The sequence below is a fragment of the Cervus canadensis genome, chromosome 6 (assembly GCF_019320065.1).
Source record: "Cervus canadensis isolate Bull #8, Minnesota chromosome 6, ASM1932006v1, whole genome shotgun sequence".
NCBI classification, from domain to species: domain Eukaryota; kingdom Metazoa; phylum Chordata; class Mammalia; order Artiodactyla; family Cervidae; genus Cervus; species Cervus canadensis.
This window is the reverse complement of record NC_057391.1, coordinates 41,882,536-41,909,412: the sequence shown is the minus strand read 5'-3', so window position 1 is coordinate 41,909,412 and position 26,877 is coordinate 41,882,536. Positions and strand designations below refer to the sequence as shown.

Here is a 26,877-nt window from a genome sequence, read left to right as displayed (position 1 = left end):
TAATGCAGTTGGCCTGTTTTCAGAAGTTTCTTTAACAAATGATATTCATTGAAAATGATAGTTACCATCTGGACAGTTCTTTTGGAGGCTGCAGCTACCCTGGTTTGAAGGTAGCTTCTTTTCTTAATAATATCTTGTTGTGTTTGTCATTTGCCAAGGTTCTGTGACTCTCCCACCAGTGACTTGGAAATGCGCAATGGTCGGGGTAGAGGCAAACGCATGCGTCCCAACAGTAACACGCCTGTCAATGAGACAGCCACAGCCTCCGACAGCAAAGGGACCAGCAGCAACAGCAAAACCCGAGCAGGAGCCAATAGCAAAGGCCGTCGGGGCAGCCAGAATTCTTCAGAACATCGCCCGCCTGCCAGTAGCACCTCTGAGGATGTCAAGGCCAGCCCTTCCTCAGCTAATAAGCGGAAAAACAAACCCCTTTCAGACATGGAGCTGAATTCTAGCTCAGAGGACTCCAAAGGGAGCAAACGTGTCCGTACGAATTCCATGGGCTCAGCCACTGGCCCCCTCCCTGGGACCAAGGTGGAATCCACTGTTCTAGACAGAAATTGCCCTTCCCCAGTCCTGATTGATTGTCCGCACCCAAACTGCAACAAAAAGTACAAGCACATCAATGGACTTAAGTACCACCAAGCTCATGCCCATACAGATGATGACAGCAAGCCAGAAGCAGACGGAGACAGTGAGTACGGAGAGGAGCCCACCCTCCATGCAGATCTCGGGAGCTGCAATGGCGCATCTGTCTCACAGAAGGGTTCCCTGTCCCCTGCCCGCTCAGCTACCCCCAAAGTTCGGCTCGTGGAGCCCCATAGCCCTTCTCCTTCAAGCAAATTCAGCACAAAAGGCCTCTGTAAGAAAAAGTTGAGTGGGGAAGGGGACACAGATCTCGGGGCCTTATCCAATGATGGCTCTGATGATGGACCCTCAGTAATGGATGAAACAAGCAATGATGCTTTTGATTCTTTGGAAAGGAAGTGTATGGAAAAAGAAAAATGTAAAAAGCCCTCTAGTTTGAAACCTGAAAAGATTCCTTCCAAAAGTTTAAAGTCAGCCCGGCCCATTGCCCCTGCCATTCCCCCACAGCAAATTTATACCTTCCAGACAGCCACCTTCACGGCAGCAAGCCCAGGCTCCTCCTCAGGCTTGACCACCACCGTGGTCCAGGCCATGCCCAACAGCCCCCAACTGAAGCCCATTCAGCCCAAGCCCACTGTGATGGGAGAACCTTTTACAGTCAACCCTGCCTTGACTCCAGCCAAGGACAAGAAAAAGAAAGAGAAAAAAAAGAAGGAATCTTCAAAGGAACTTGAAAGTCCTCTGACCCCTGGGAAGGTATGTCGAGCAGAAGAAGGCAAAAGCCCATTCAGGGAATCATCGGGAGATGGGATGAAGATGGAGGGCCTCCTGAATGGCTCCTCAGACCCCCACCAGAGCCGACTGGCCAGCATCAAGGCAGAAGCTGACAAGATCTACAGTTTCACAGACAATGCTCCCAGCCCTTCAATTGGAGGCAGCAGCCGCCTAGATAGCACTACCCCTACCCAGCCCATGACCCCGTTACATGTAGTGACCCAGAACGGAGCTGAAGCCAGCTCAGTCAAAACCAACAGCCCTGCATACTCTGACATTTCTGATGCTGGGGAGGATGGAGAGGGTAAAGTGGACAGTGTCAAATCCAAGGACCCCGAGCAGCTGGTCAAGGAAGGGGCCAAGAAAACTCTTTTCCCCCCTCAGCCACAGAGCAAAGACTCACCATATTACCAAGGCTTTGAAAGTTACTACTCTCCAAGCTATGCACAGTCCAGCCCAGGGGCTCTCAACCCCAGCAGCCAGGCAGGAGTGGAGAGCCAGGCTCTAAAGACAAAAAAGGATGAGGAACCTGAGAGCATAGAGGGAAAAGTGAAGAACGATGTCTGTGAGGAAAAGAAGCCGGAGCTGAGCAGTTCCAGCCAGCAGCCCTCCGTCATCCAGCAGCGTCCCAACATGTACATGCAGTCCCTGTACTACAACCAGTATGCCTACGTGCCCCCCTACGGCTACAGCGACCAGAGCTACCACACCCACCTCCTGAGCACCAACTCCGCTTACCGACAGCAGTATGAAGAGCAGCAGAAACGGCAGAGCTTGGAGCAGCAGCAGCGAGGACTGGACAAGAAGGCCGAGATGGGCCTGAAGGAGCGGGAGGCAGCACTTAAGGAAGACTGGAAGCAAAAGCCGTCAATTCCACCAACTCTCACCAAGGCCCCCAGCCTCACGGACCTGGTAAAGTCAGGACCCGGCAAGGCGAAGGAGCCAGGGGCGGATCCTGCCAAGTCAGTCATTATTCCCAAGTTAGATGACTCTTCCAAACTCCCCAGCCAGGCCCCAGAAGGACTTAAAGTAAAGCTGAGTGAGGCCAGCCACCTAGGCAAGGAGGCTTCTGAGGCCAAGACAGGTGCCGACTGTGGCCGACAGGCAGAGGTGGATCCAATACTCTGGTACCGACAGGTAACTGTTCTGGAAGGAAATGGAAATACTGTTGGATAGTCTTTCTCTCGTCCTTATAAATCAGGGCCGTCCTTATGTAGGGAATCAACATAGTACGGATAGCAGGAGAAGTCTATAAGGTTAGGGATTCTTTACCTTTGTAAATCATTTTAATGTTTTTTTAAAAGCACTCTTCACACCAGTGAAAGAGGTTTTTCCCATTTAACAAGAGAGGCCCAGGTAAGTTAGCTTGATTTGTCTGGAGGTACTCAAGACTTGACCAGCAGAACCAGAACTGGAACCAGGTACCTAGTGATGCCTAAACGTGTCTCATCCACTGTGTGGTTCCCACGGAATGAAGAAAGGTGGTCTCTCCAGTTTTTAAAGTAGACGGAAGCACCCTTCTCAGACTGAATTACTCTCAAAAAGGTTTTATAGGCAGAGTTAGAACTAAGAGCTTGGTCTTACTTGTTTCTCTATTCATGAGGCTTAGGAAGGCCCCCTCTTTGTGCCGCAATTAGCCCACCCTCCTCTGAGTGGAGCGGCCTCTACAGCTCTCTGCCCCCAAACTTGCTCTGAAGAAGGGAAACTACCTAAATATCCTTGGAACGGGAACAGCTTCTTCCAGTCACTTCCCTCAAATGCTTGTTTTCTCATAGAGAAGACCCATCAGTGGATTTTCCCTCTCTTTCCCCACATTTTATATCCTTTTGTTGGGGGGAGGGGATAGGCATTTAAGCAGGAGGGACCATAGTTGATTTTGAACGAAGGTCAGTGGAGGCCCAGATCCCGCAGCGCCCCAGGTGTCTGGTATTATCTGCTGTGCTCTGGTGTTTCTACTGGGGCCTTGGAGTTGAAATCTCTCTCTCTTTTATCTGTACAACACTCACGTCATTCTGTGATTGTTGCAGGAAGCAGAGCCCCGGATGTGGACGTATGTCTATCCTGCCAAGTACTCGGACATCAAGTCAGAGGATGAGCGGTGGAAAGAGGAGCGGGACCGCAAACTGAAGGAGGAAAGGAGTCGGAGTAAGGACTCTGTTCCCAAGGAGGATGGGAAGGAAAGCACAAGTAGTGACTGCAAGCTGCCCACATCAGAGGAATCCCGCCTTGGGAGCAAGGAGCCCCGACCCAGTGTCCACGTGCCTGTGTCCTCCCCCCTCACCCAGCACCAGTCCTACATCCCCTACATGCACGGCTACTCCTACAGCCAGTCCTATGACCCCAGCCACCCCAGCTACCGTGGCATGCCTGCCGTGATGATGCAGAACTACCCAGGTACGGCACCGCGCTCCAGCTGCTGCTCCGTTCACTGGGAAGGGAAACGAAGCAGATTTCAAATCCAGTTTTCTTGCTAAGGCTACTGAGGCTCAGGTAGATGGTAACTCTGATGTGAATGTGGTATTGTGGTCACTCTAACCCTGAGCTCCTTGAGTGACCCCTGCTTACAGTCTGTGGGACCATTCCTTCCTCCCTTGCACCAGGTGAAGGGTTGACTCTGCAGTCAGTTTTTATGGATAACTGAAGGCGAAACCCCATCTACCAGAGGCATCTTCCCTCAGCTGGGATTTTTCCAAACACATACTTTAAGGACTTAACCACTGGCGGTCCAGCTGTTAAGACTCCGCTTCCACTGCAGGGGGCGTGGGTTCGATCTTGGTCAGGGAACTAAGATGCCTTGGGGTGTGGCCAAAAGAAAACCACATACTCAAAAAAAAAAAAAAGAAAACCACATACTCTATATTTTGCAGCGTGCTAGACACTGGGGGGAATATAAAAGAAATAGAGAAGACTACTTCAGTCCCCTCAAGGAGCTCACAACTTAATTGCAGCAGGAGAGACACGTGGAACAAAGTAAAATTCACATCAGGAGAATGAATGTTTTCATCTGCAAGATCATGTTTAGCATAAAGTCATCAGGCAGTCATGGAGGGGAGGCCCAGTGAGGGGAAGGTTCAGTTTGGGAAAGATAAGCTCTTATACTGCCATGGAGTATGGGGGGGAGGGCAACATGGGGGGAGGGCAACACAGAGTAGGCGTTTAAGTGATTCTGGACCAGTCAGAAGAAAATGCTTCCTTCACTCACTGGTCTCTGTTGCCTAAAGAGCCCTTCTTTCACTTTCTGGAGCTCCCACCTCACTGTAGAAAAGCAGCTCAAACAGTCTTGATGTTTTAAGGCAGATTCTAAGTAGGACATGTGAGCTTTTCAAACAGAAATAGGAAATTGTCTCTTCCCGCAGTATTCCTTTCTCCTCTTACCCCAGTCCTTCTGTATAAAAACAGTAGTTCCATTTGATGAGTACTTGCTCTAGGCCAGGCACTGGACTAGGTGATTCATGTACATTATCTCATTTAATCTTCTCTGTCACCCTATGGAATCAGTATTAGTATCTTCATTTTGATGGTCAAGAAATTGAACCTCAAAAGGTTAATTTGAGCTAATGAACTTGTTCATTTTTTCAGAGGTACCCAACAGGTAAGTCTCAGAAGTCAGATTTGAGCCCAAGGACATACATGACTTCAAATCCAACGACCTTTCTAATCCTATGACTGTAGCACCTCTTGGAGATGAATCTGAGACTGGGGCTCTAAGGGAGTTGATTCCCCAGAAACTGAGGGCCATGTTCTTAACATCCCTTAGCTGTTTGCCTCCGGAGCTCAGTAAAGGAAGGACACTCTAAGAGTCTCAGCCTGAAGACACTGTGGTGGAACACCCCTCAGCCTGAGCCTCACCAGGCTCACTGAAGCAGAATCTCTCCTGCCTCTCCCATCTCTCTGACTGCTTTATTTCTCTCTCCCAGGTTCCTACCTGCCTTCCAGCTATTCTTTCTCCCCATATGGCAGCAAGGTCTCGGGGGGTGAAGATACTGACAAGGCCCGAGCTAGCCCCAGTGTCAGCTGTAAATCCAGCTCAGAGTCTAAAGCCCTGGACATCTTGCAGCAGCATGCCAGTCACTACAAGAGCAAGTCTCCCACGGTAAGGGACGCACAGAGACACTGGCCATTGTCAGAGACCAGGACGGGCAGAGCCAGGGTCTGGGAGAAGGTGGGCTGGCTCGAGTCCCAATAACAGTGTGGTGTGGCCGGCCTGACCTGAGCTCCCCCAGGCACCTCCTTGATTCTTGGGTGTCCTGCATCTCTAAGGAGTCAAAGTGTGGGCTTGGGGCATCTTGCTTTCACGTGTGTGCCTCACAGTAGAGCTTTTGTGTCTGCTTTCCTTTCCAGATAAGTGATAAAACTTCTCAGGAGAGAGATCGGGGAGGCTGTGGGGTGGTTGGGGGTGGTGGCAGCTGTAGCAGCGTCGGGGGAGCAGGCGGGGGTGAAAGGAGTGTTGACCGGCCCCGCACCTCCCCTTCTCAGCGCCTGATGTCCACGCACCACCATCACCACCACCTGGGGTACTCACTGCTCCCAGCACAGTACAACTTACCCTATGCAGCAGGTAAGCCTCGTTTCCCCACTGCCATCCAGTAGCACTGCCATAGCAGGGGGCCCCTGGCAAGAAGCCCCTCCTCCTCTTCTTACCCTTGAGCCTCCAATCTGTCCAGAATCCTAGCCTCCGGCAGACAATCAGTATAATCATAACATTTATTTCCTCCCTTGGAGCTCAGGGATTCTCAAACTCCTCCAGAAAATTGACTTTGATATTCAGAAGAATAAGGAGCAGGTGTTCCCACAACCAAGGAGTAACAAGCAACTGAAAAACAGAGCCTGTCTGTCTATCCCCAGCTGCTATATCTGGCCACGTATCAGATTTTCTTCTGTCAGCACCCCAAAACTCAGTGGAGCTAGCTAGGCATTGAAGAAACTCCTCCCTGCACCCACCAGCTGCAGAGCGCGAGTGCTGCACTGACTTGTCCTCCTTCTCGCTCAGGGCTTTCTTCTACAGCCATTGTTGCCAGCCAGCAAGGCTCGACTCCTTCACTCTACCCACCCCCCCGGAGGTGAGAATGGTGAGTAACTTTTTAACTCAGACAACACAGAGAGAGCAGGGATAGTTGATACCTGGATCACAGAATCCCTGTGGAGCCTCAGTGAAGGACATCTCTGGGCTGCGGTCTGGAAATGGAGCAACCCTGACCAAGCCTCTTGTATAAGTTTCCCGGGGAGCCTCTGAGAGGGGCTGTGGAGCACACGCCTCCCCTAGGGACCAGGACTGGCCTCCCCTGCAGTTCCTTTTCTTGGAGCGCCACCTTGTGGTGGTTTTACCAGCCGGTTGAGCACCCGGTTCTCTGTCCATGTTTCCCTTGCAGAACACCAAGTGCCGGGATAAAGTCAGCTTCACGGGCCCGGACTGGCTTACCCAAGGAGGTGCTGGAGGTGCCGTTTAGACATCAGTTAAATGGTGTTGATCATCCTGTTTGCCGTTCCCACCATGACTGAAGGCAGATCCTTGGCTATCTCGCCTCCACCAGACCCCCGGACTCCCCGACCCTCCCTCTTCCTCAGGAGCTGGAGAGCTGGTACTTAGCAAAAATATTTATTCTCTTGGCCACGGCCGTGACTGTTGTGGCCTCTGTGGAGATGAAGGCACGGGGAGCAACCAGGGGAACATGGCCTCAGCCCAGAGAAGTTACTGCTCTGTTCCCCAAGCCCTGGTCAGCTGCCGGAGCAGTACCAACCCCCCAGGGAGGGCCCCCCAGGCACTGGGTAAGGTCTGAAGACAGCACAGCAGCCATACCCCTCTCACCGTCATTACCACCATCACCAGACCCTGCATCTCCCCAGTGGTTTGGGCCCTGGGAACTGGCAGCACGTGGAGGAATTAGAATCTCAGGAAAGAAATTGGGGGCTGTTTTCTCTGTAGTTGTGAAAACAAGGTCTTCAAACGTGAAGACTTCTCCCCTCTCACATGAGCACATGTAAATGCTCAGAGCCCAGCCTGGAAAGGGAGACCAAGGCATCTGCCCACCGTGGCCTTGGGCTGCCTGTTAGGCAGAGGGCCGGGGCCCCGAGGCCAGCACCGGGCTCCCTGGGGATTCCAGGCAAGAGCTGGAGCACGAACGGAGTCTGTGAACGAGACGCTGCATCCCACCAAGTCCTGCTGCCACTTAGCCTCCCCCTTGCCCTTTCCTCATCTCCCTCCCGACCCCTTGGTGCCTTTTCCAGGGGCATCTCATCTCTCTTCTTCTTTTCCACTGCTTGGCTTTTAAGACTCAGGCAGGTAAAATCATATTCCCCCAGCATGGGGAGCTTTGGAGTCTGCCGGGAGGCAGGCCCTGGGAGCGCCTAGCCCTCTGAGAGATGTCCTGTCCAAGCAGCCATCCAAGTGTCGGCCTCATCAAGGGGTCCAATTCTGTCCAGCCCAGTTTCTCTGTACACAACCACATGACTTCCTATTGCTCAACCTGTAGCCCCATGCGTGCCAACATGAGCCGTGTTTCTTTGTAACACACGTTTTTGTTTTAGGGAACACTGCACCTTGGAGGGCGTCTGTTCCTTAGACCCTAGGACAACACGTGCAAGCCATTACTCCTCAGAGCCGCCGGGTGTAGTCAGTGGAGCTGTGCTCTGAGGCAGACACAGTTCTCTGCTCTCCTTAGAAACGCAGTCCAGTCCAGGCTTTGTGCTCTTTGTCCTGGGAAAGTGACAATGATCTGGTAGCTTTACGGCAGTCACTTCTTCCCCAAGGTGTGGGGAGCTTTAGCTCTTACTTTGTTTTTGAGATATCATCCCTTTGTCCTCCTCCTCTCCTGTCTTTCCTTGACCCTCTGGATTGAGAGATGAAGACTGACAGACACCAAGCTAGGTTAGAGACGAGTCTTTGTGACCAGAGTGCCAAAATGACCATTTAAGAGCAGGGACTTGGCTCTGACAGTGTGGGGCATGGAGATGGAAGACAGTAAGCACAACGCCCAGCAGAGGCTGCTTTCCGAGATCCCCGGAGCCCCATTCTAGAGAGGCTTAGGGTCTTTTGCCCAAGAGGAGCCCCTCTGATCTATAGATCTTTCCTCTAGGTTCCCATGTCCTTGTTTTTGTTCAAGTTGGGTTCTGAGCCCTCTCCCAAACCCCGCTGATTTAGACCTCCTAGCAGGCCCTTGAGCAGCCTCCCTGTCCCCCTCAGTCCTTCTGCCCCCCGCTGTCCTTTCGGGAGTGCTCTGAGCAGCGACTTCCCTCTTACCCACGGAAGTCGTCGGTGTGGACACCTTCACCCCACCTCACCTGAGTCGTCCCCACCCAAAAGATGGCTCTGAATTTCAGCCTGCTCATGCCCTCCTGGCTCCTGTTGGGTGGAGTCATGGGCCCATCTCTGTTCCTGTTTGTTTTTAAATATTGTGTGTTTTGTATCTGTGGCGCTGCCTTACAGCGTGCTCTGTACATATTGTGAAGAAACCGTTTGGAGTAATTTTCTTTTCCATTGGGTAGGCATAGCCTGGGATTCCTGCCCTTTCCACTTCGTTCTGTAACAGAGACGAGGAACTTCTGTGTTAGCAGGGCAGCCTTGGGTTCTGCAGAAGGGAACAGCTTTTTTTCTTTTTTTCTCCCCCTTAAAAAACATTTGGCTTTTTGACCCTTATATCCTGAAAAGCAGGAGCTGAGCTGCCCAGAAGAGCAGGTGAGAGCATCGATGGCAGAACAGCACTGCCTTTTCCTGATCCTCCTGGTCCCTGATCCTTGCCAGGCCTGTCGTCCCTCCCTGAGGTGACATGAAGCAGCAGCAGTGACGGGTGAAACAGCCTTGAGGAGCACTGAGTGAAGGGTTTGCTGTCCGCCTCTAGCCTCTCTCCCTGGGGAGGACCACCACAGGTGGGGACCCGTGGCACTGGCAACCCAGTCATAGGGATGAGACTCTCAAGGATCCCCACCCCACTTCACCCCAGCAAAGGCTGGACAAGTTTGCTGCTAATGGCCAAGGTCACCAGACCAAGGCTCTCTCTGAGCTATCCCTGGCCCAGTTCTCTTGACAGACACGGCTCATCCGAGCCCCACAGAGAAGCTGGCGGGAGGCAGCCTCGTGCCCAAGTAGGACAGCCAAGGCTTGGAGACCTGCTCTTTAGGACTCACATCTGCTTCCTCCTCATTTAAGTTGTGCCAGTTCCCTTCATCCCCTTTCCCTGCCTGTACATGTATGTATACATGTGTATTTCCTTCTCTTACCTCACCCCCTCCACACATCTCAAGGTCAACGGACCATATGCAGAAGGCTTAAGAGGGCACCCATGAAATGAAATGATGCTTCTTGAATCTCTTCTCTCCAGGCTCCAAGGTGGGGGTGGGAGGGCTTGGTCTTGGGAGCGGGAGGAAAAGGCTACAGAAGGGCTAGTGTCATTGTATACGGGCCACTTGTTATCCCACACACCTTACCACCATCTCAAGTGTCTACTCCGATGCCCCCAAGATTCAACTGGGCAGCTAGCTGGCCCCCTAATTCTGGGCCTTCGTTATTTGTTTTATTATTAGGGCATCCCAGGAAGCTTTCTGCTGATCCTCTGCCATGGGCCCCTCCTGGGATTGAGCCCCTCCCAGGCCCCGTCCCCGGCCCCTCCTGCCCCAGCCCACCCGCTTGCCTTGGTGCTCAGCCCCCCATTGGGAGCAGGTTGGGGCGAGCTGGAGGCCCGGGCTGGAGGGACAGTGTTGCTGTTCATAGCTTTTGTTCCATTGGCGTTGCTCTGTTGGATTTAATTTCAGTCTTCCTGATTCTTCCCTTCTGTAAAGTGTACATTACCAAGTTCCTTGTTTTTTTATATATATATATAAATATATATATATACAAACTGTACTCTTTTTGCCTTTGTACATTCAGGCAAGAAGAGAAAATAAATCTTTTTAAGAGACAATCACAAATCTGTGAGGGCTGCTGGTTATTTCTCCTGGAGTCTGCTGCTGAGCTGCCTCTCTCTCCTCCTCACTCTTCCGTCCTCCCTCAGCTCTCCTGATCTTCCGGTCCTGCTCCATACACATCCTCAGCTCCACCTTCCCTGGCTGATGGCATGCTGTTGAGTCCCGTGTCCAGCCTACATGCCCTGCAGCCCTTCCCTGGCCTGGCTGCAGGCTTACCCAGGAGCTTTATCCTGGGCCCTGGCTTCTCCTGTCGCCCCGTGCCAACCGCCCTCCACCACCCCGCCCTGCCCCCATAGATCCCATTCACCAAAGTGGCTTTGGACACTCACCAGTGAGTGGCTTTCACACTTGCTGTGAAACTATGCAGCTGGGAGCTCTCTAAGAGTTTGCACTATTTAAACCTGCCTGGGAGTTAAGACGATTTTTAGGAACCAGTGGGAAACTGAACACTCCCCTAGATGCTAGTCGCCAGAGTTGCTCTGACAAGAGCGCGAGCATCGTGCTTGGCGGGTGGACTCCTGTGGCTAACAGAACAAGGGCTATGGGCTTATGGGTCAAGAGCATTTGATCAGAATTTCAAAGGGCGGTACATTCAGAAAGGCAGCCCAACCAAACCATTGTTCCACCTCTTGAAACTTTCTCCCTTCCCTCTAATTTCCTCCTCCTCCCCTTTTTTCCCTTCCTCTCTACTTCTTTTCTTAATTGGCTTTGGAACTGAAGTATATTTTTAAATTATTTGTTGTATTTATTGAATAAAGTTTTTAATGTCCCTGTTCTTAAATTTAGACTTAGTTTGCCTTTCACATATCTCCCCTTCCAACTCCACCCTCCCACTCCCAAGATATTTCACCTTCTAAGTTGTTTTAATTGGAGTGCAGAATTTGGATACCATATTTCTGTCCTGCCACTGGTCTCATCTAGCAAAAGTTTTTTATTTTTGAAAGAGAAATAAACCTGAACTGAGTGCCCAGGTTTCCAATTCAGCCTAACTCTGGTTGTGTTAAAGAAGATCTACCAGCAGATGGCAGCAAAGTCCCAGGTATGTTTCCTGTCCACTCTGCTAGCTTTGCAAACAGAAAACTGTTTTTCCTGGTTCTTTATCCCTGTCTTGTAGATTCCTTGGGTTTCAATTTAGCATTCGATCTGAATCCTAAACTGCCTACATTAACTTGGCCATTGTCAGCAGTCATATAGATTCCCATTGTAAATATCTCACTTGTAATGACTTTACAAATGACTTGTAAAGTCATTCTTCAGACTTTATGTTATTTCTAGGGATTATGTGCTCAGTGGAAGACATTTTCTAAGTCCTTCACATTTCAGTTGAATTCATCTCTAGGCCCAGACTTTTTTTTTTGGCTGCACTGCACGGCATGTGGGATCAGATCCCTGACCACAGATTGAACCCATGCCCCCGGCAGTGGGAGTGCAGATTCCTAACCACTGAACCACCAGGGAAATCCCTAGGCCCAGACTTTCTCTACTAACACCACGTGGGATGGAGGTGTTGAGCTCACTTCTTTTCATAAATGTTACATAGGGCCCAAGGTTAATGACTTGGTCCAGTATGAAAACACAAGCTCAACATAGAACAATGTGAAAATGCACCAGAGTCAGAAAGAAAATAAGGACAGCCACAGTCAACAGTAAGTAAATAGTTCTAAAGTCGTAGGAGGTGGAAGAACATGCCCAGTACTTCATTTGGGAAAACAGAAGCAAAAGGGGGAAAAAAAAAAAAACAAAACTAGTAAACCCTTGAGAAACTAAGACAACATAGGTGAAGAGGATTCTATCCCCCTCCAGTGCCACTGAGAGCTGATTCAGCAGGCTGGTGGTACCGGGGAAGGGCAGCCATGCCTTAGGGCACTGGGCTCCAAAAGGAGAATACTGTCTTCCTAGGGAAGGTGAGTTCCACTTCCTCAGACACCCCCAGGAACAGGAATGTCAGGCAGCTCTGTGTGAAAGCCAGAACCCAGTTTCAGGACCTGGCCTTCTAGACAAAAAAGAAGTTGGGTCCTGGTATGTCTAGCCTCTATTCTGGATGAAGCTCTGTGTACATACCTGTCTCTAGGGGGCTCCAGCATTCTGTCCCAGACTCCTAGCAACCCCTTGCTTCGCCTAGTAATGTGGCCCCAGAGACCTCAGCCGTTTGTCCTGATGCAAAGCGGCTTTCTTCCTGAGAAGCACGCATCACCCCCCTGCTGTGCTGGGCTCTAGACTCAAAAGACAGCAGTAGAAGGAAGCTGGCCCTGGTTGAGGAGTAAAGGACAGACCAACCACAACTTTAAATCAGTTTATTGACACACTAACACAACACACTTGCCTCCCTGACACCCCCGCCCCCTCACCCAGTCGAGATCTCTCCCCCTTCCTTCCCCCTTAGAACAAGCTGTTCAGTGAAAACAGAAAAGGGCGGGCCACTTCTACCCCCTCAGTCCCACAGGAGAGCCCTGTAGAACAGGGGCTCAGGCACTACTCAGAACCTGCTGGGGGGGGGGGGGGGTGCAGTTAGCACTAGACTCAGCCAGGCAGAGGCATCCAGTCCCTAACAGCAAATTCCCCCACAACCCCCAGGCCCTGAGTTGCTATTCCTCTTCCTCTCTGCTGTTTGTGACCCTAGGAAGGAGACACCTTGGGGCCTAGGCCTGCAGCCCAGAGCAAGAACTGTCCGTAATCTGAGAATTGCAGTTTGGCTAGTGTTTTTTTAAGACCCAGGCACCCCCAAAATAAAGCCCTGGTGGTAGGAGTAAACTTCAATGCCCCTATTTTGAATGCACTGATAACAGATTAAGCCAGCTTAACCAAATGCCAGAATAACACTAAGCTGTAAAGGAGGGGTCAGACCTGCTTTCTCCAGGCCAGATACAAATGCACAGAGAGAAGCCCAGGTGGAGTGTCAAAAAACAACAGAAGGACACTGCCCAGGGGTGAAAAGCCTATACTCCAGAGTCCCCTGGGTGACAGGAAGCAAGGAAAGAAAATACACAAGTCTTAAAAACCAAAAAAAGAAAGCCCAACAGCAGGGTAACCTGAGCCTGACAGTGCTGTCCCCAGCCCCCCAGGCCTGGCCCCTGGACGCAGACAGTCCTCCCCTCTAGGCAATGTCCTCCCCTAGGCTAGATAGAGCACATCACACAGCGCAGTTTAAAAAGCTTCTAATGCCAGTTCATAAACATCTTCATTTACTATTGGTGATTACATGTGAATAATATGTTTATACTGTTCTTTATGGAAAACAATTTCAACGAGTCAACTCCGAGAACACAACAGGCAACCCTCACCCTGAGCCCCTCAGTGTCCTTCCCTGGACAGCAAGAAGCCCCCTCCTCTGTCTCAGGGCTGCCTAACTTCCCCGCTTCCCCCACTGTGGCTCTTGGGCAAAGCATCCTCTTTGACCGTTAGTCCTCCTCGGACAAGTTCTGGTCCAGGGGGTAAACCATGAACATCACATCTGGTCGAGAGGGGACACAGGGATGGCCTGGACGCACAATCTCAAAGCCCAAGAAGCTGAAGGTCTTCAGGAGTGGAGCTGCAAAAAAGAGTGTAAAAAAAGATTCTGATAGGAAACAAAGGTAGGCTAAATCAAGGGAAAACCCCAAAACAAAGATGGAATAAATGCACTGGCCTTTCCTAAATTTGAACACAACCAATCCCACGATTTCCTAGGGTTTATATGTCAAAGTCAGGAGCCCCACCTCATTAGGAGCCCCCCCTTTCCCTCCCCAGCCTGGTCTCAAGCTGCTCAGCCCCTCACCTCTGTCTTCCCGGCCCTTCCTGAAGCAGATGAAGACGTAGTTCACTTTCATCTTCTCTTCAGCAAACTCTAGCAGTGCTAACAATCTGCAGGAAGCAAAGAAAACCACTCAAGTCCACTGCCACCTGTGGACTTCACCCCACCCCTCTATACCCCCTGCTCCCACAAGGCTTTTCTGAGGCTTACAGTCAGCACTGAAAATAGGGAAGCTTCAAGGAGAACTTCCTATTTCAAGACCTCAGAAGCCCTGAGTTCAGAAAAAAATAAACCACAATCACTAAGAAAACTGTTTCAGAATTTTCTCTTCCAGGAGTAAAGGTTCTTTGTCTGAAATTAATACTAGCCAACTTAATGCAATTTACAAGAAAGTATGGGGCCTAGGAAGAGAACCCAGTTTCTCAGGGGCCCGCCAAAGTTGCCAAGTTTGATGGTGACCACCTGTTGCGGAGAGGAACCCTGGGCCCTACCACCACCTAAAAGTCCTTCAAGAGGCTGAAGCCACTCGTGAGAATGCCATCCTCAGGACTGTTTCTTCCACAACTAGGTGCTTGGAGGGCCTTGCCCAATCCAATGAAATTCCACTGCTGCTTTGAGCTTCTGGCTGTTTAAACCACACCATTATATGACAGGAATTTGGTTATAAGTGGTAATGATCCGCTTTCATTATCATAGGCCCATTTTACTGGCTAAAACTAACCTTTAAAAAAAAGGTATATACTTGGGCAGCTGAGAGCTAGGGAGAAGGCTGGCCATCTGCTGCCCCCAGGAAGCACACGCCCCTCTCTGGAGCGGGCTTCCAGCCCTTGCCCGGCACTTGCTCCTTACCCTTCTTTGCTCCCATCAGCTAATAATCCATCTGGAATTTCTACAAACAGGCTCTGGCTGGACAGGACTGCATCCCAGGAAGAGACCTTCACCTCGGTGACCTCATACTGGAAGTGGACGATGTGAGGCTTTCCATCATTCACAGGGAGGTCCTGGGTCACAGTGAGCTTCTCGTCCTGGGAGGAGATCAGGTCAGACTACGCTTCTAGCCACATCAAAGGCTCCCCAACCAAGGTGGTGCTGGGAGCCCTCCTGGGCCAACCTCAGAGTAGCATGGGACAGGGCACACTGGAACATCAGAGCAACATTCTGCCTAAATGGAGCCATCACTCACTGGGTGTGAGACCAGTTGGTGGTGGCTAAATGCCAGCATGATTGGAAGGGAATATTTACCAAGAGCCCACTGGTTGTCACGTACTGTACAAGGTACTTTCCCATTTTTCCATCATTACAACAAGCACTTGTAGGCATCAGCATCCCCACTTTAAACCTAAGATACCAGGGGCCCAGTAGAATTAAGCACCTGACCCAAGACTCCACAGTGAGGAAACAGCAGAGCTGAGATTCAAATGGGGTCTCCCTAACTGAAACTCATGCTTGTCCCCCCAATATTGTGTTATTTCCCTTCCCTCTGAAACAGAATCATCAGAAACAAATGAGAATGTTCCTGAGGCTCAGCTGGGGCACAGGTCAACCCAAGCTGGCTCCCGGTGACTGCAGAGTCCATGCTGTCACCCCTGCCACCGTCTCAAGAGCCCAGGACTCAGCTGCCCAGCCACCCCTCAATGCCAGTCTCAGGGAGATGCTAAACCAACCTCTGGGCTCACAGATTGAATAGCAGCAAAAGGGGCTAGCTGTCCCAGCCCAGACCAACCTCAGGACAGACTCCCAAGGTTCTCAACAGCTCCTGGGCTGTGCCCTGAGCTGCCAGGGTGACCCTCTCATTACCACCCCCCACCCTGCAACATGCGGTGCCCCTTGCCCTTGGTATGGACAAAGGGAAGAGCCCTCCTGGCCCTTGGCATTTCTCAGGAGAAAGTGAACAGCTGTACCAGCAAGAGCTCGTGCATTCCTCCACTCACCAGCCCCTGTCCCCTTAGCTGTGCTCCCTCACTCAGGACCCAGAGCCAGCACTTAAGAGCTGACCTAAGCTGAGAAGATGACAGGCTGTCTGCTTGGTACTCCCCGAAAGCCTCCCAGCAGCCTCAGTTCAAAGTCCTCCCCAGTTCCACTACTGGCCTAAGACTCAGAAGACTAAGGAAAGCCATCGCTGCCCTTAAGCAGCCACTCAGCATTGTCTAAGGAGGACACTGCTCGGAGCCTTCCATCCCATAGTCCCCTTACCTTATATATTAGAGCTGAGAGAGAAGGATCCCTGCCGCCCCCTCGCCCACCGGGGATCTTCGACAGTGGGTGAGGGGCATCAGGAGCACCACAGAGGCCCCGGAACAATGTGCCTGCAGCACTGGAGCTGGGGACAGTTACTCAAAGGCAAAATACTACTGCAAGAGAGAAAGACAGTGAGACAGGAATCAAGGTCCTGCAGATTTAACTCAGCATTCCACCCACCCCTGCCCTCGCTCGCCCTCAACTGCCCCAGTCCTTCCTGCTACAGCTCTCAGAACTCCTCCTTAAAGGCAAGCCCACCGTCCTACAGAGGCACAGAGAGGCTCAGAGGGCTCAGGGTCAGGCTGGATGTCTAACCAAAGGAGCCCCCGTCAAACATCAAACAAATCTCCATGACACCGGCAGACCTTGGGAGGAACCAGATGCTGGCTCGCCTGCTAGGCAGAGAGCCCCAGACCCACACCAGCCTGTCTCCTCACCCTAAGTGTCTCAACAACCTGTGTGACAGAATCACAAAGCATCCACAATCGCCTCAGGGTGGAGAGGCATATGGGGCTTAGAAAGTCACAGGGGCTAGCACCATTGTCCAGGAGGAACTTTCAAAGCCTCCCCGACCTGAACAATGGAACTAAACAAAAAATCACCCAGATCCCTCTAGGGTCTAGAACTGAGTCAAATCCAGGGATTTGGCTCCTGGAGAGGAGATGCACCACAGTACAGAGTATTATGGTATCTGAGTTAGTCCCCGATGTACCACCAAACGCAGAGTTGGCCTTCTTTGCTGGAATCTGACCTCGGCATGCATGGGAGTTCAAGGAATACCCGTGTGGACAGAGGGACACTCAAGTGAATGTATATTGCAGGCATGGGGGTTGCCAGGAGGAATTATATACATGCTGGGACCTGAGTAAGGAAGCCAGTCATCAGCTGGGCCACAGAGGGTGAATGGCTCTGAAAGAAGCCCCCTGTCGCCTTCAGGTATGTGCCCTTCCTGGCTACCACGATTTTCAGGTGGACCCAACAGAGCTCCAGAGCTACTGCGCTGCCTTCTTTGAATCCAATTTACTGGCTCTTTAGGCTAAGATATGGCTCACTCCACAGGCGAAGGGCAAGTGAAGCAAGCAAAGAGGAAAACTGTCTGTACATGTAACACCATGACTCAGCAACAGGCCTGGCCCTGGCACAGTGGCTGAAGGCAGCAGTAACATATAGGGGAGGGTGCGGCAGCGGGGTGCTGGAACCAGATCACCCAACTGTGCACGTCTCTTCCCAACCAAAGTTGTGTTTAGTGACAGCATGTTGGTAGCTTGAATCAGCCATAGGACGAATATTTAAACCACAGAAATCAGCATATACCACAAACCACGGACTTTGTTCCCTGAAAACCCTTTGTAAACTAATGAGGCACTGTTCTGCACGCTGTCCTTTGCTTTTGATGGCACAGCGTCATCTGGATTCTTTGCTTAGGCTCAGAGTGACAGAACTAAAACTCACACCTAACATGGAACAATAACCAGAGACATAACCCCCTGAGACCCTCAGTACTAAGAGACCTATACAGGCATTCCAGCTGAGCCAGGACCCAAAGCATCACTGCTGTAGCTCAGCTCCTCTGTTCTCTCAAGAATTTCAGCCAGGGGCCTGAAATTACACTTGGAAATTTTGCTAGGAGATGAAGTGGGCCCAGAGGAGCATCAACACCTGGGGATCAACCACATGACCACCTCGGGCCTCCCCTGGAGAGCCTCAGGGCATCCTCATCTCCCTCAGGAGGCTTCAACCAACAGCTACTAGCAGAAGAGGCGTGACAGAGGACTGTGCTAACTGTTTAAGATCAGGGCCTGTTTTCTCCTGGGGACGAGTTGTTAAAATTCTCACCTTCCAATGTGTTAAGGGATAGAAAAATAGCGTCCAGGCCAGAAAGAAAAGACAAAGGTGGGAGTTTCCCCAAGCAAAGGCACACACCCACCCCTCATGGGTCCCTCCCCATTCCCTGGAGACCACCTGCAGGCCTTGGTGGAGGTTCCTGCAGGAGCACCAGGAAGGTTGGGCCACTGGAGAAGGCTGGCTTGCTTGTACTGGTCAATAGGGATAGCCAGGGACTGAGGGCAGATAGCTGAGATGTAGACTTGTGTATCAGGATAACTGCAGGGTTCACAAAATAAGCAGATCACCGAGGCCCTAGCAGTTCTAAAATTCTGGTGCTAACTCACTTCCAGAAAAATTATTCCTCAATGATCTCTAGATGGGAGAGCTACTTTCAATCCCAACCTGCATTCCAACCACCACCTTTTTTCTGAACTAATTTTCACCTGCAAATAGCAGAAGTGATGGGGCCAACCCATTGAAAAGAATAAGATGGGTTTTCCCTTTTTTAGATCCAGAAGCCCCTTTATCTTCCTAGAAATAAACCCTAGGGCCTGCCCCGCGTCCAGCACTCATCTATGAGCTCCTAATGTTTCTGATGTCATGATCTCACTCCTCCTTCAAATAAAATGCAAGACATCTATTCCATGGTAACAAATCATTTACTTTCCCACTCACACAAGGATTCTGGGAACTTTCCTCCCCAAGAAAGTCTGCACAGAAAGCAACTGTGTATGTGTGCATGCGTGCGAGTTGGGGGTGGAAGGGTGTTTCAGTCCCCACCCTGAGATCCAGCTCCAGTTCCCTACAAGAAACAGCTGGGGTCTGGGATAAGCTTAGTAGGTAGCAGTTCACAGTCGTTACTTTAATCGCCCATCATAAAAGATCTGTTTTTAGTTACTTGCTGTGTAAATGCCAAACTGCGCTCTCTCAAGAAAAAAACAAAAAAAAAAAAAAGAAAAAAACCAACCTGTCATTTCTGACATGAAAAGGGAAGGGATATGGGCACATATGTTGTGGTTAAAGTAATTAAAGTGAAACTGAAGTTGCTCAGTCGTGTCCGACTCTTAGCAACCCCATGGACCGCAGCCTACCAGGCTCCTCCATCCATGGGATTTTCCAGGCAAGAGTACTGGAGTGGGCTGCCATTGCCTTCTCCATAAAGTAATTAAGGGGTATAAAATTACCCAGCAATGGCCTTCTCATATCAGCTTTAGTGTTCAAAATATTGTGGCAAAATATGCCACCAGCCTTAAAAGGAATGTGAATCCTGGAGGAACTTAAGCACAAAAGAAAAGTGGCTTTTAAACACAAGTCTCCCTATCACAGATCCAAATCAGGTGAGGTTTCATATTCAGTTTTGTTTCTACTGGCTCCAGTGCCCAGCTTTTTCCTTTCCTTCCCCATATCCTGCTTACTCCACTTGGGGGCAGACATGGTTTAATCTCTACCACCAAAGGATGATTTAAGAAGCTCAGTCTAGAGGCTGAAAAGATCAGACTGATTAAGGAGAATCAAATGTGTCAGATTAAACTCAAACATCCAGCTGGGCTGGTCCTGCTTTTGGAGAAGAAAAAAAAGACCACACTGGAAATGAGGGTGTCAGGTATCCAAGTCAATTCGGAAGAGAGATGGGAGATTAGAGCCGAGCCAATCTGTTGGTGCTTTTATTTTCTCAGTTGTTATCAGACATGTCCTTGGAAACACTCCTCAGGATACATATGAATGCTACAGACTTATCACATCCTGCTGCCTCTAATTTAAAGCATTCTGTGAAACTGCTGTCCAAAATGTCCTTAGCAGGTTATAATTTCATACGCCAGCTACAGACAGGCAGCGTATGCTAGATGTATTCCTGGGGAACCCTGCTAGTAAACTGACTTTTTATAATTCAAATCCTATTTTTAAATCTCTAGGATGCTTACTATTTAAATGAAGTAACCTAAAATCTCTTCAGAAAATAAAAATATTTCCTGCTAAAGAATCACTTCCAGTTGATTTTATGTCCGTTTTGATTTTCACATTTAGTTTGCTCAAAGAGAGTACAGTCTGCTACACAGAGTAGAGATTTATATAAAAGTAATTCTGTGGCTAGTTTCTATTCAGCTACATTCAACAAACACTTGGATTCACATTCTCCTTAATAGACTTTCGATCATGTTTCACTTGAATCAGTGGCCTAAGCTTATCGGGTCTATACCCTCTCTGATTTCCATTGCCTGATAGAGGAGGGTCAGATGGCCTTGGTATTACAGACCTTGTTGTATCAATTGAAAAGACATAAAAAACCACATTCCCAAGCATTCTACATTCAATCCCCTCTTTCAGCCTCTTCTGACCCATTCCTGTCTCAGCCCTGCCTCACAGAACTCTCTAGGGGGCCCTGACTACCCTTCACACAGGCTGCCTTTACTCTGAGATGGTCTCTGATGACTAATCCCTATGCAGCAAAGAGAGACCAATTCAGGGCTGCCATCGCACTAAGCTAAAGAGAAATAGGAAGAAAGGTGGGAGGTGAATGGCCACCTTCAGTCTAGTGTGAGCACAGAGGCTGATTTCCAGCTGCCGATTCCTTTAACATATGAGAAAGGGGCCTGGTCAGATGCCAGACCTAAGTCATCTCACTAGGGCTGTTATGTGTGCCAAAGGGAGTCTACTTGCTAAGCACGATTATAAAGAAAATGACATCACCACTCTGAATCACAGACTGAAAGCAACACTGGGTTCTGGTTGATTTTCCACAAGAAACACTTATGGTGGCAGTTAGAATATCTGTGTCTCTGAGATTTGCTTATTGAATTACACAGCCGATACTGCTAGATCTTCCGCCAAAGGTAGGCAAAACTACATATGCTGCCAGAGGTGGGGAGATGGCTAGGTGATCATGCTTCCAAACAGGATCTTAATTTTGCATTTCAGATACCTCAATTTAGTTTGCATAGTAAGCTCATCACCCAGTTCCAGCCTCTCTTCCCAGGATAGAATTACTTCATTGTTTACACACTATCAAAGGCCTGGGGAATTTTCTTGAGGCTTATCTTTTTTTTTTTTTGAGGCTTATCTTAGACAAAGCATTTCACTCCACTGCTGCTAACCAGAAACAACCTATTTTGTTCACTTCAAGTAACAAAATTCTTGCTAACCTACTTGGCCATTTCTGGTCTATAGATTTCAATTAGGCTTCACAGCCTTCCAAATCATGGTATCAACTTGAATCAACACTGTGTACTGTTTCAAAAAGGGATGAATTACTTTTTTTTGCTAGAAATACACATATATAACATTCCTCAACCCCCTACTTCAGTTCCCATTTTTTATATTTCTGAGTTGCTCTGAGGCTAAATTTGGATTTCTTGGCAGAGTGAGGAATTACTATTATTAGTCCACACAGCTTTCTAAAGCATATCTCCAATTTGGGGGGATTCCTGACTATGCTAGGTCTCTCTCTCTCTCTGTGGGGATGACCTTGAAGGCACATCAAAGGAACACTTGCTCTCCCTACCACTCCACACCCAACAAGCCAGTGCCAATAAATACGGAATATTCAAAACCAAATTATTGGTGGGAGAGACAGAAATCCCATTACTCAGGGAATCATTCAGTGAAGATGCTCAGGGTCACTAGGATGTGCCCTTGTACCCTGGCTGCTCCCACCACCCCGAAAAACCACCTGTGGAACCAAATGCTTCTTCTCAAAGCCCATCAGACACAGACTGATTATAAGGCTCTGAAGCCAGGGCAAGCTCTTCTCCACACACTGTACTGTCAAAAGGTACTAAGCAAGCCCTAGACAGACACTTCCTGCCGCCACAACCCAGGGAGAGAAAGGTCCATGAAGCTTGATTTACTTGGATTTAAACCTGTTGCTCAAAAAAAAAAAAAAAAAAAACCTGTTGCTCAAAAACCATAATGAAGTTCTTGTACTAGTGTCTTCTTCCCTCCCCCACCATTAGGAATTTTGATATTTTGGAGGTACTGATCAGAACAAAACTGGAAAGGAAGAGCCTTGTTTCCAAAACATACTGCAGGCTCCTCTGTAACTGTTTCTTCCAGGAAACCAAGCCTCCACCTCCAGTATTTCACAGAAGCCAGCGAAGCTCCAAAGCCCATCCCCCACCCAGTGGGCGCTCAACCATAGCTCGCCCCTCTGTGGACAGAAGACATCAATACACTGACTGGGAAGAACATCTGGATGTTAATCCAAATCCTTAGAGCTCTACCAGGATTCCTCTTAAAAAGTCAGGGGCAGGCCAGAGGAGGCTCAGAAACATGCTATAGAAACAGGACTGCCATAACTCAAAGAAACCAGACACCCTGCACACACCACCCCACCCCCAGGCCAAAGTGGAGGAGCCTGATCCAAGGCCCTGCTCCTGCCCAGGCCTCGCAGGCCAGCTGGCTCCTCCCTCCACCTGCCTTTCACACAGCCAAGCCCCTCAAATTACCAACACGCTAAGCAAGGCTTCTCTGGAGACAAGCAAGCCTGTTTTGCCACTTAGGAGTCTGGAAGAAATCTTCAAAGTTAAGTGAACCCAACCCTCTCTTTTTTTAACATGTAAGCACATTGGCAAAGCCAGGACTGGAACTCACAGTGGGTGAAGACCCTTATAAACTGGTCCCAAGTGCTCAACTCTCGGGGCTCAAGCTGCAAAGGACTTGGCACCTAGACCAGTTCAGTCTGGAGGACTCTAGAGAAGGCCTGCTGAGACCGCACCACCACTTTCCAAATCCCACTGCAGAGACAAGAACCTAAGACTAGAAAAGAAAAATCCACCTCATAAAGCCCTGGGATTTCTGGCAGGTTCCTCAGCTTCCCTCTGCCCCTGCACTTCATCATGCCCTCTCATACCTAGGTTCTATCCTCAGCACATACAGCCTTCCTTACCACAAGAACATCTTTTGCATCCAGCACCACCCAAGTACATATCCACCTCCACCTCCTCAGCTCCAGAGGACTGGTTTAGAGAAAATGAAATAAGGGACTGCAGAGAAAGATGGACATCGAGAATCTTGGAAAAGGGAAACAGCACCAGAATGGGGCTGTAGGTAGAGGGCTTGGGAGGTCGGGGTACTGGATCAAACAGGACCATTACAAACCAGGAAATGAGTGAATTTTCTTTCTGCATGTAGGGAAGAAACAAGGATGTGGCAGTTAGAGAAGAGTCTAAGAATTAGAAGAAAGTGGCTAATGGCTGAGAACTGTGTAACAAGGTAGAATTTAAGAGGCTGCTGCAGATATCTTGCATACTTCTGGAGAAATCTTGGAATAGTTCTGGAGAGTTCCTGGGAAAGAAGGACTAAGAAATCCCTGAAGATGACAACACACTTTTCCTTGGAGAAAGGGCTGACACCCACTAAAGGAATATGATGGGAAGGGTCTTCTCAGGGGAAGGGAGAGGAGGCAGTGTTTCTCAACCCTGGTTGCCCATTGGAGAGCTTCAAAATATATGCTAATACCAGGCCCCACCCTAGGCTAATTACACAAGATCTTTGAAGGGTGGGGGCCAAGGGATTGATTTTTCACATGTGCACCTAGGGTTGAGAAACACTGAGATGCAAAAAAAAAAAGCTGAAAACTCAGATGGAATATTTAAGGATGGGGCTGCTAAAGGAATGGGAAAGAGCAAGTTAGAGACCACTTTTTGTGAGAGGGGAACCCAAGTGTGAGAGAAACCTTGAGTGGTAGTTAAGAGCTCTGTGTGAACAAAAGCAATAAGGAGGGCTATGTTTTTAAGAGGAACTAAAATCCATTTCTTCTAGACAGACCATAGCACAACTTAAGGATGATCTGCAGGGAATGAGTCCGCTTGCAAAACAATGAGGCTCAAGTGAGAGGCAGAAGCCAGAAGGCCAAATCTGGAGACAAAGACCCTGGTGTGGGGAACTAATGAGCTTCAAGCTCATTTTGGAGGGGGCAGCAACAAGTCTTGGGAAACAAAGAGGAAGAGAATTAGAACCCAGTTTGTAAATATAAAAGCCATCCTGATATATAAGCAGCTAGGGTTAAAAATCATGGGGAATTAGGAAACAATTTCACAGAAGAATTTGGGGGAGAAATATGGGATATGCTGGAGGGAGAGATGCATGACGAGGGCTGCGTTGGAGAAAAAGAGAAGTAGAGAAAGGAAAACTGAATAATGAACTCTGCTGAGTGTCCGCAGGGGGAAGTACACATGAAGCAACTTTAGAAAACTACTGATACTCAGTATCAGAAAGATGTGCAGCCTTTCTCTACAATTACTGGGGAAAAGCTGGGGTCAGATTTTGAGGGAGAAAACTTGCAAAGGCCCAGTGAACAGAGTATGAGGACTAATTTGAAAGTACTGGAGGTACAGGTAAAGAGAGCAGGTCTTCAACAGAAGCTGAATGGGCTGAGTTCTGTGATCTAATATTCTAGAAATGGGGTTCAGTTAGGATGGGAGGAGTAAGAGCAGTCATGAGAGAAAGTGTTTAAAGGGTAGGAGTGTTTAGAAGAGTGTTAGGGGGAACGGCATTAGGGGAACAGGATGGCGGACAGGAGTCAAGCCCAAAGTGAGAAATAAAAAATGATGATGTTGGGAGACAAGGGAAACGGGGCCTAATTGGGGAAAGGGGTGTCTAAAGAGGACGGGAGAGAAAAGATGAAGCTGGAGTGAAGGACCAAGGGGAGGGCCAGGCATCTCTGTAAAGACTATTAGGCCTGGGGGGCGGGGGGCCGGGGGTGAGGGTGACAGGTGTGGATAATGGGTCCAGTTGAGAACTGAAGGACGGAGCCAGACCAGGGCGGGAGGAGCAGCGATAAAAGCAGCATCTGGTTGGAAGGTGCAGTTGAAATAAGGGAAGGGATTCAAAGGGGAAGATGGAAACAATTTGGGGAATGGGCCACCGTTCGGGGGGGCTGAAGGGAAATGTGGACAGGACTGAAAGATTGGGTCCCGGTCCGTGGGGGCTTTACGCCGCGATGAGGGGGATGGGCTGGGCTGGAGGGAGGGAGACTGAAGGACGGAAGAAGGCCCAGTTGCGGGGCTGGGGCTCGGACTAGGGTGGCTGAAGTAGGGAAGGGACCCAGTGGCGGCCGGCTGGGGCCTTGTAGGAGGGGCGAGAACCGGCTGGGTGGTTGGGGAGGAGGCCCTCTGGAGCAGACAAGGGGAGGATGGGGGCGGGGAGCCTGGACCGGGCCGTTACCTGTCCTGGGTGTTTATCATCCTCGGCGGCTCTGCTCAGGGTGGGAGGAGGCGGCGCAGGGAGTGGGTAGGTGGATGAGTGGGTGGGTGTGGGGTCGCGCGCGCGGGGTCGATCTCTGCGGGATAAGTCCCTGTCAGGCCGCGGGCCCAGAAGCCCTCCTCCTGCCTCAGCGAGCGCCTGCCTCCAACTGACCCTCCCCGGCCGCCGCCGACGCCGCCGCAACCGCCCCGCCCCCGAGTGCCTCATCTGCATAGCCCCACCCCAGCGCCGCGCGGTGTCCTGGGAAACTGGGGCCCACAACAAAGGGCAAAGCACCGCCCCTCCTTCGCGCAGGCGCACCAGGGGCCGGTAGGGGCGGGACCCGGTAGCGGAGGGGGCCGAGCGGGCGGGGCCAGACGGAAAGCAGCTTGCGGGGTTGACCGGAACGAAATGTAGAGTTTCAAGCGGCGCTTACTGAGCATTGGTGCTGGTCTCTAGCCCTTGTTTGCATGGGACTGAGCTGGGCTGTGTCATTTGTAGGCCCCAGGAGGATATTTTATTAACCAAAATCGGAAATCTAGGAGTACTACACATGTATTAGTGCCATTTGAGAGTAAACCCAGGCCCACAAATCCATTACCTCAGCTCATACGCAGATCAATAACCTCAGCTATCAGCTGAGATCAACAATCTCCGCACCTTACAGACAGGTCTCAAGGGCAACGGTCAAGGCTGAGGTCATCTGAAGTTTAATGGCTGTGGGTCAGGATCGCAGACACCTGACAGCAGCAGTGGAAGGAACCAACGCTGACTTGTTTAAAGGAGCTTCGCATCACAATCATGCAAGGTTATTAGTTAACAGGCACTGTCCCTACCGAACCTTATCCCAGATCAGCGCCAACAGGTTACAGTCACCGGTGCACAGACCCTTCAGATCACAGTGACTGCGGGCCACAATCGGACACTTCAGTAGTCATCAGAGCTTCTGACTGTTCATAGTCAACCCAAACTACAAACAAGAGCGGTCACATTATCTCGGATCACAATGGGCAGTTATCACCTCAAATCCCATTCATTCATTTATTCAACTGATAAATTACTGAGCAGCTACTTACTCTGTGTTCCTGGCATGTGCTGGAGTCCAGGAATACTCAATGATCAACTAGGCAAAGTTCTTGCCTTGGATGTCACAATCTGATCAGAGGGACACAGGCAGGCCATCATAATATGAGGTAAGTGCTCAATCTGAGGGAGGCCACAGAGAAAGTTACTAGGGAATTAGAGATGTCTTCAAAGAAAGGGTGATCACAGTCACTCCAGATCAAAGGTCACTATGACCCCCAGTTGACAGTAGCCCCAAGTCACAAATGTTCCACCTTAAAGCCATTTAGGACACTATAACTCTTCTTCACAAAAACATGCCTACAGTTTTTAGATGATGGGAATTCAGGGATGGAAGAAAGGCAGGAGCTGCTGAACTAAGGTTTTTACAGCAAAAATGGAAGTGGTAAACCAGAACTGCCCAGATTATCACTAGATATTAAGCACAACTAGGCCCTCAGGGTCCCATACTCAGCTCACTTTAGATCCTCTACCTCGTCCCCATGATTATGCCTACCTGCTTTTCTACGTTCAAGCCAGGTATGTTCTTAATGCACAACAGAACTGAACAATTAAATCCA

General features: G+C 49.9%; 2 protein-coding genes and 1 long non-coding RNA gene across 5 annotated transcripts in view; 1 reads left to right on the top strand and 2 right to left on the bottom strand.

Annotated features, from left to right (window-relative positions):
* ZNF609 (zinc finger protein 609) overlaps window positions 1–12,777 on the top strand; it is a 198,812-nt gene extending 186,035 nt beyond the window's left edge. For 2 of the 3 annotated variants that reach the window (XM_043471689.1, XM_043471692.1), the window contains 6 exons: window positions 159–2,499; window positions 3,390–3,756; window positions 5,280–5,455; window positions 5,704–5,920; window positions 6,353–6,431; window positions 6,732–12,777. In XM_043471689.1, the coding sequence (XP_043327624.1) occupies window positions 159–2,499; window positions 3,390–3,756; window positions 5,280–5,455; window positions 5,704–5,920; window positions 6,353–6,426 (3,175 nt within the window). In that variant the 3' untranslated portion in view covers window positions 6,427–6,431; window positions 6,732–12,777. The remainder of the gene's footprint in view (window positions 1–158; window positions 2,500–3,389; window positions 3,757–5,279; window positions 5,456–5,703; window positions 5,921–6,352; window positions 6,432–6,731) is intronic. The other variant, XM_043471690.1, reaches the window with a different exon arrangement.
* On the bottom strand, window positions 12,541–25,429 carry OAZ2 (ornithine decarboxylase antizyme 2). Its single transcript, XM_043471693.1, is given in 6 exon segments — window positions 12,541–13,789; window positions 14,015–14,100; window positions 14,840–15,015; window positions 16,184–16,264; window positions 16,266–16,341; window positions 25,217–25,429. Coding segments are annotated over 6 exon segments (570 nt in total). The 5' UTR covers window positions 25,237–25,429; the 3' UTR covers window positions 12,541–13,658.
* LOC122443492 lies at window positions 21,061–25,210 on the bottom strand. The gene is made up of 2 exons (XR_006270025.1): window positions 21,943–25,210; window positions 21,061–21,912 (listed from the first exon to the last, which is right to left on the bottom strand). It is a non-coding gene; the product is annotated as an uncharacterized LOC122443492 (long non-coding RNA).
* Window positions 25,430–26,877: the final 1,448 nt, after the last annotated feature.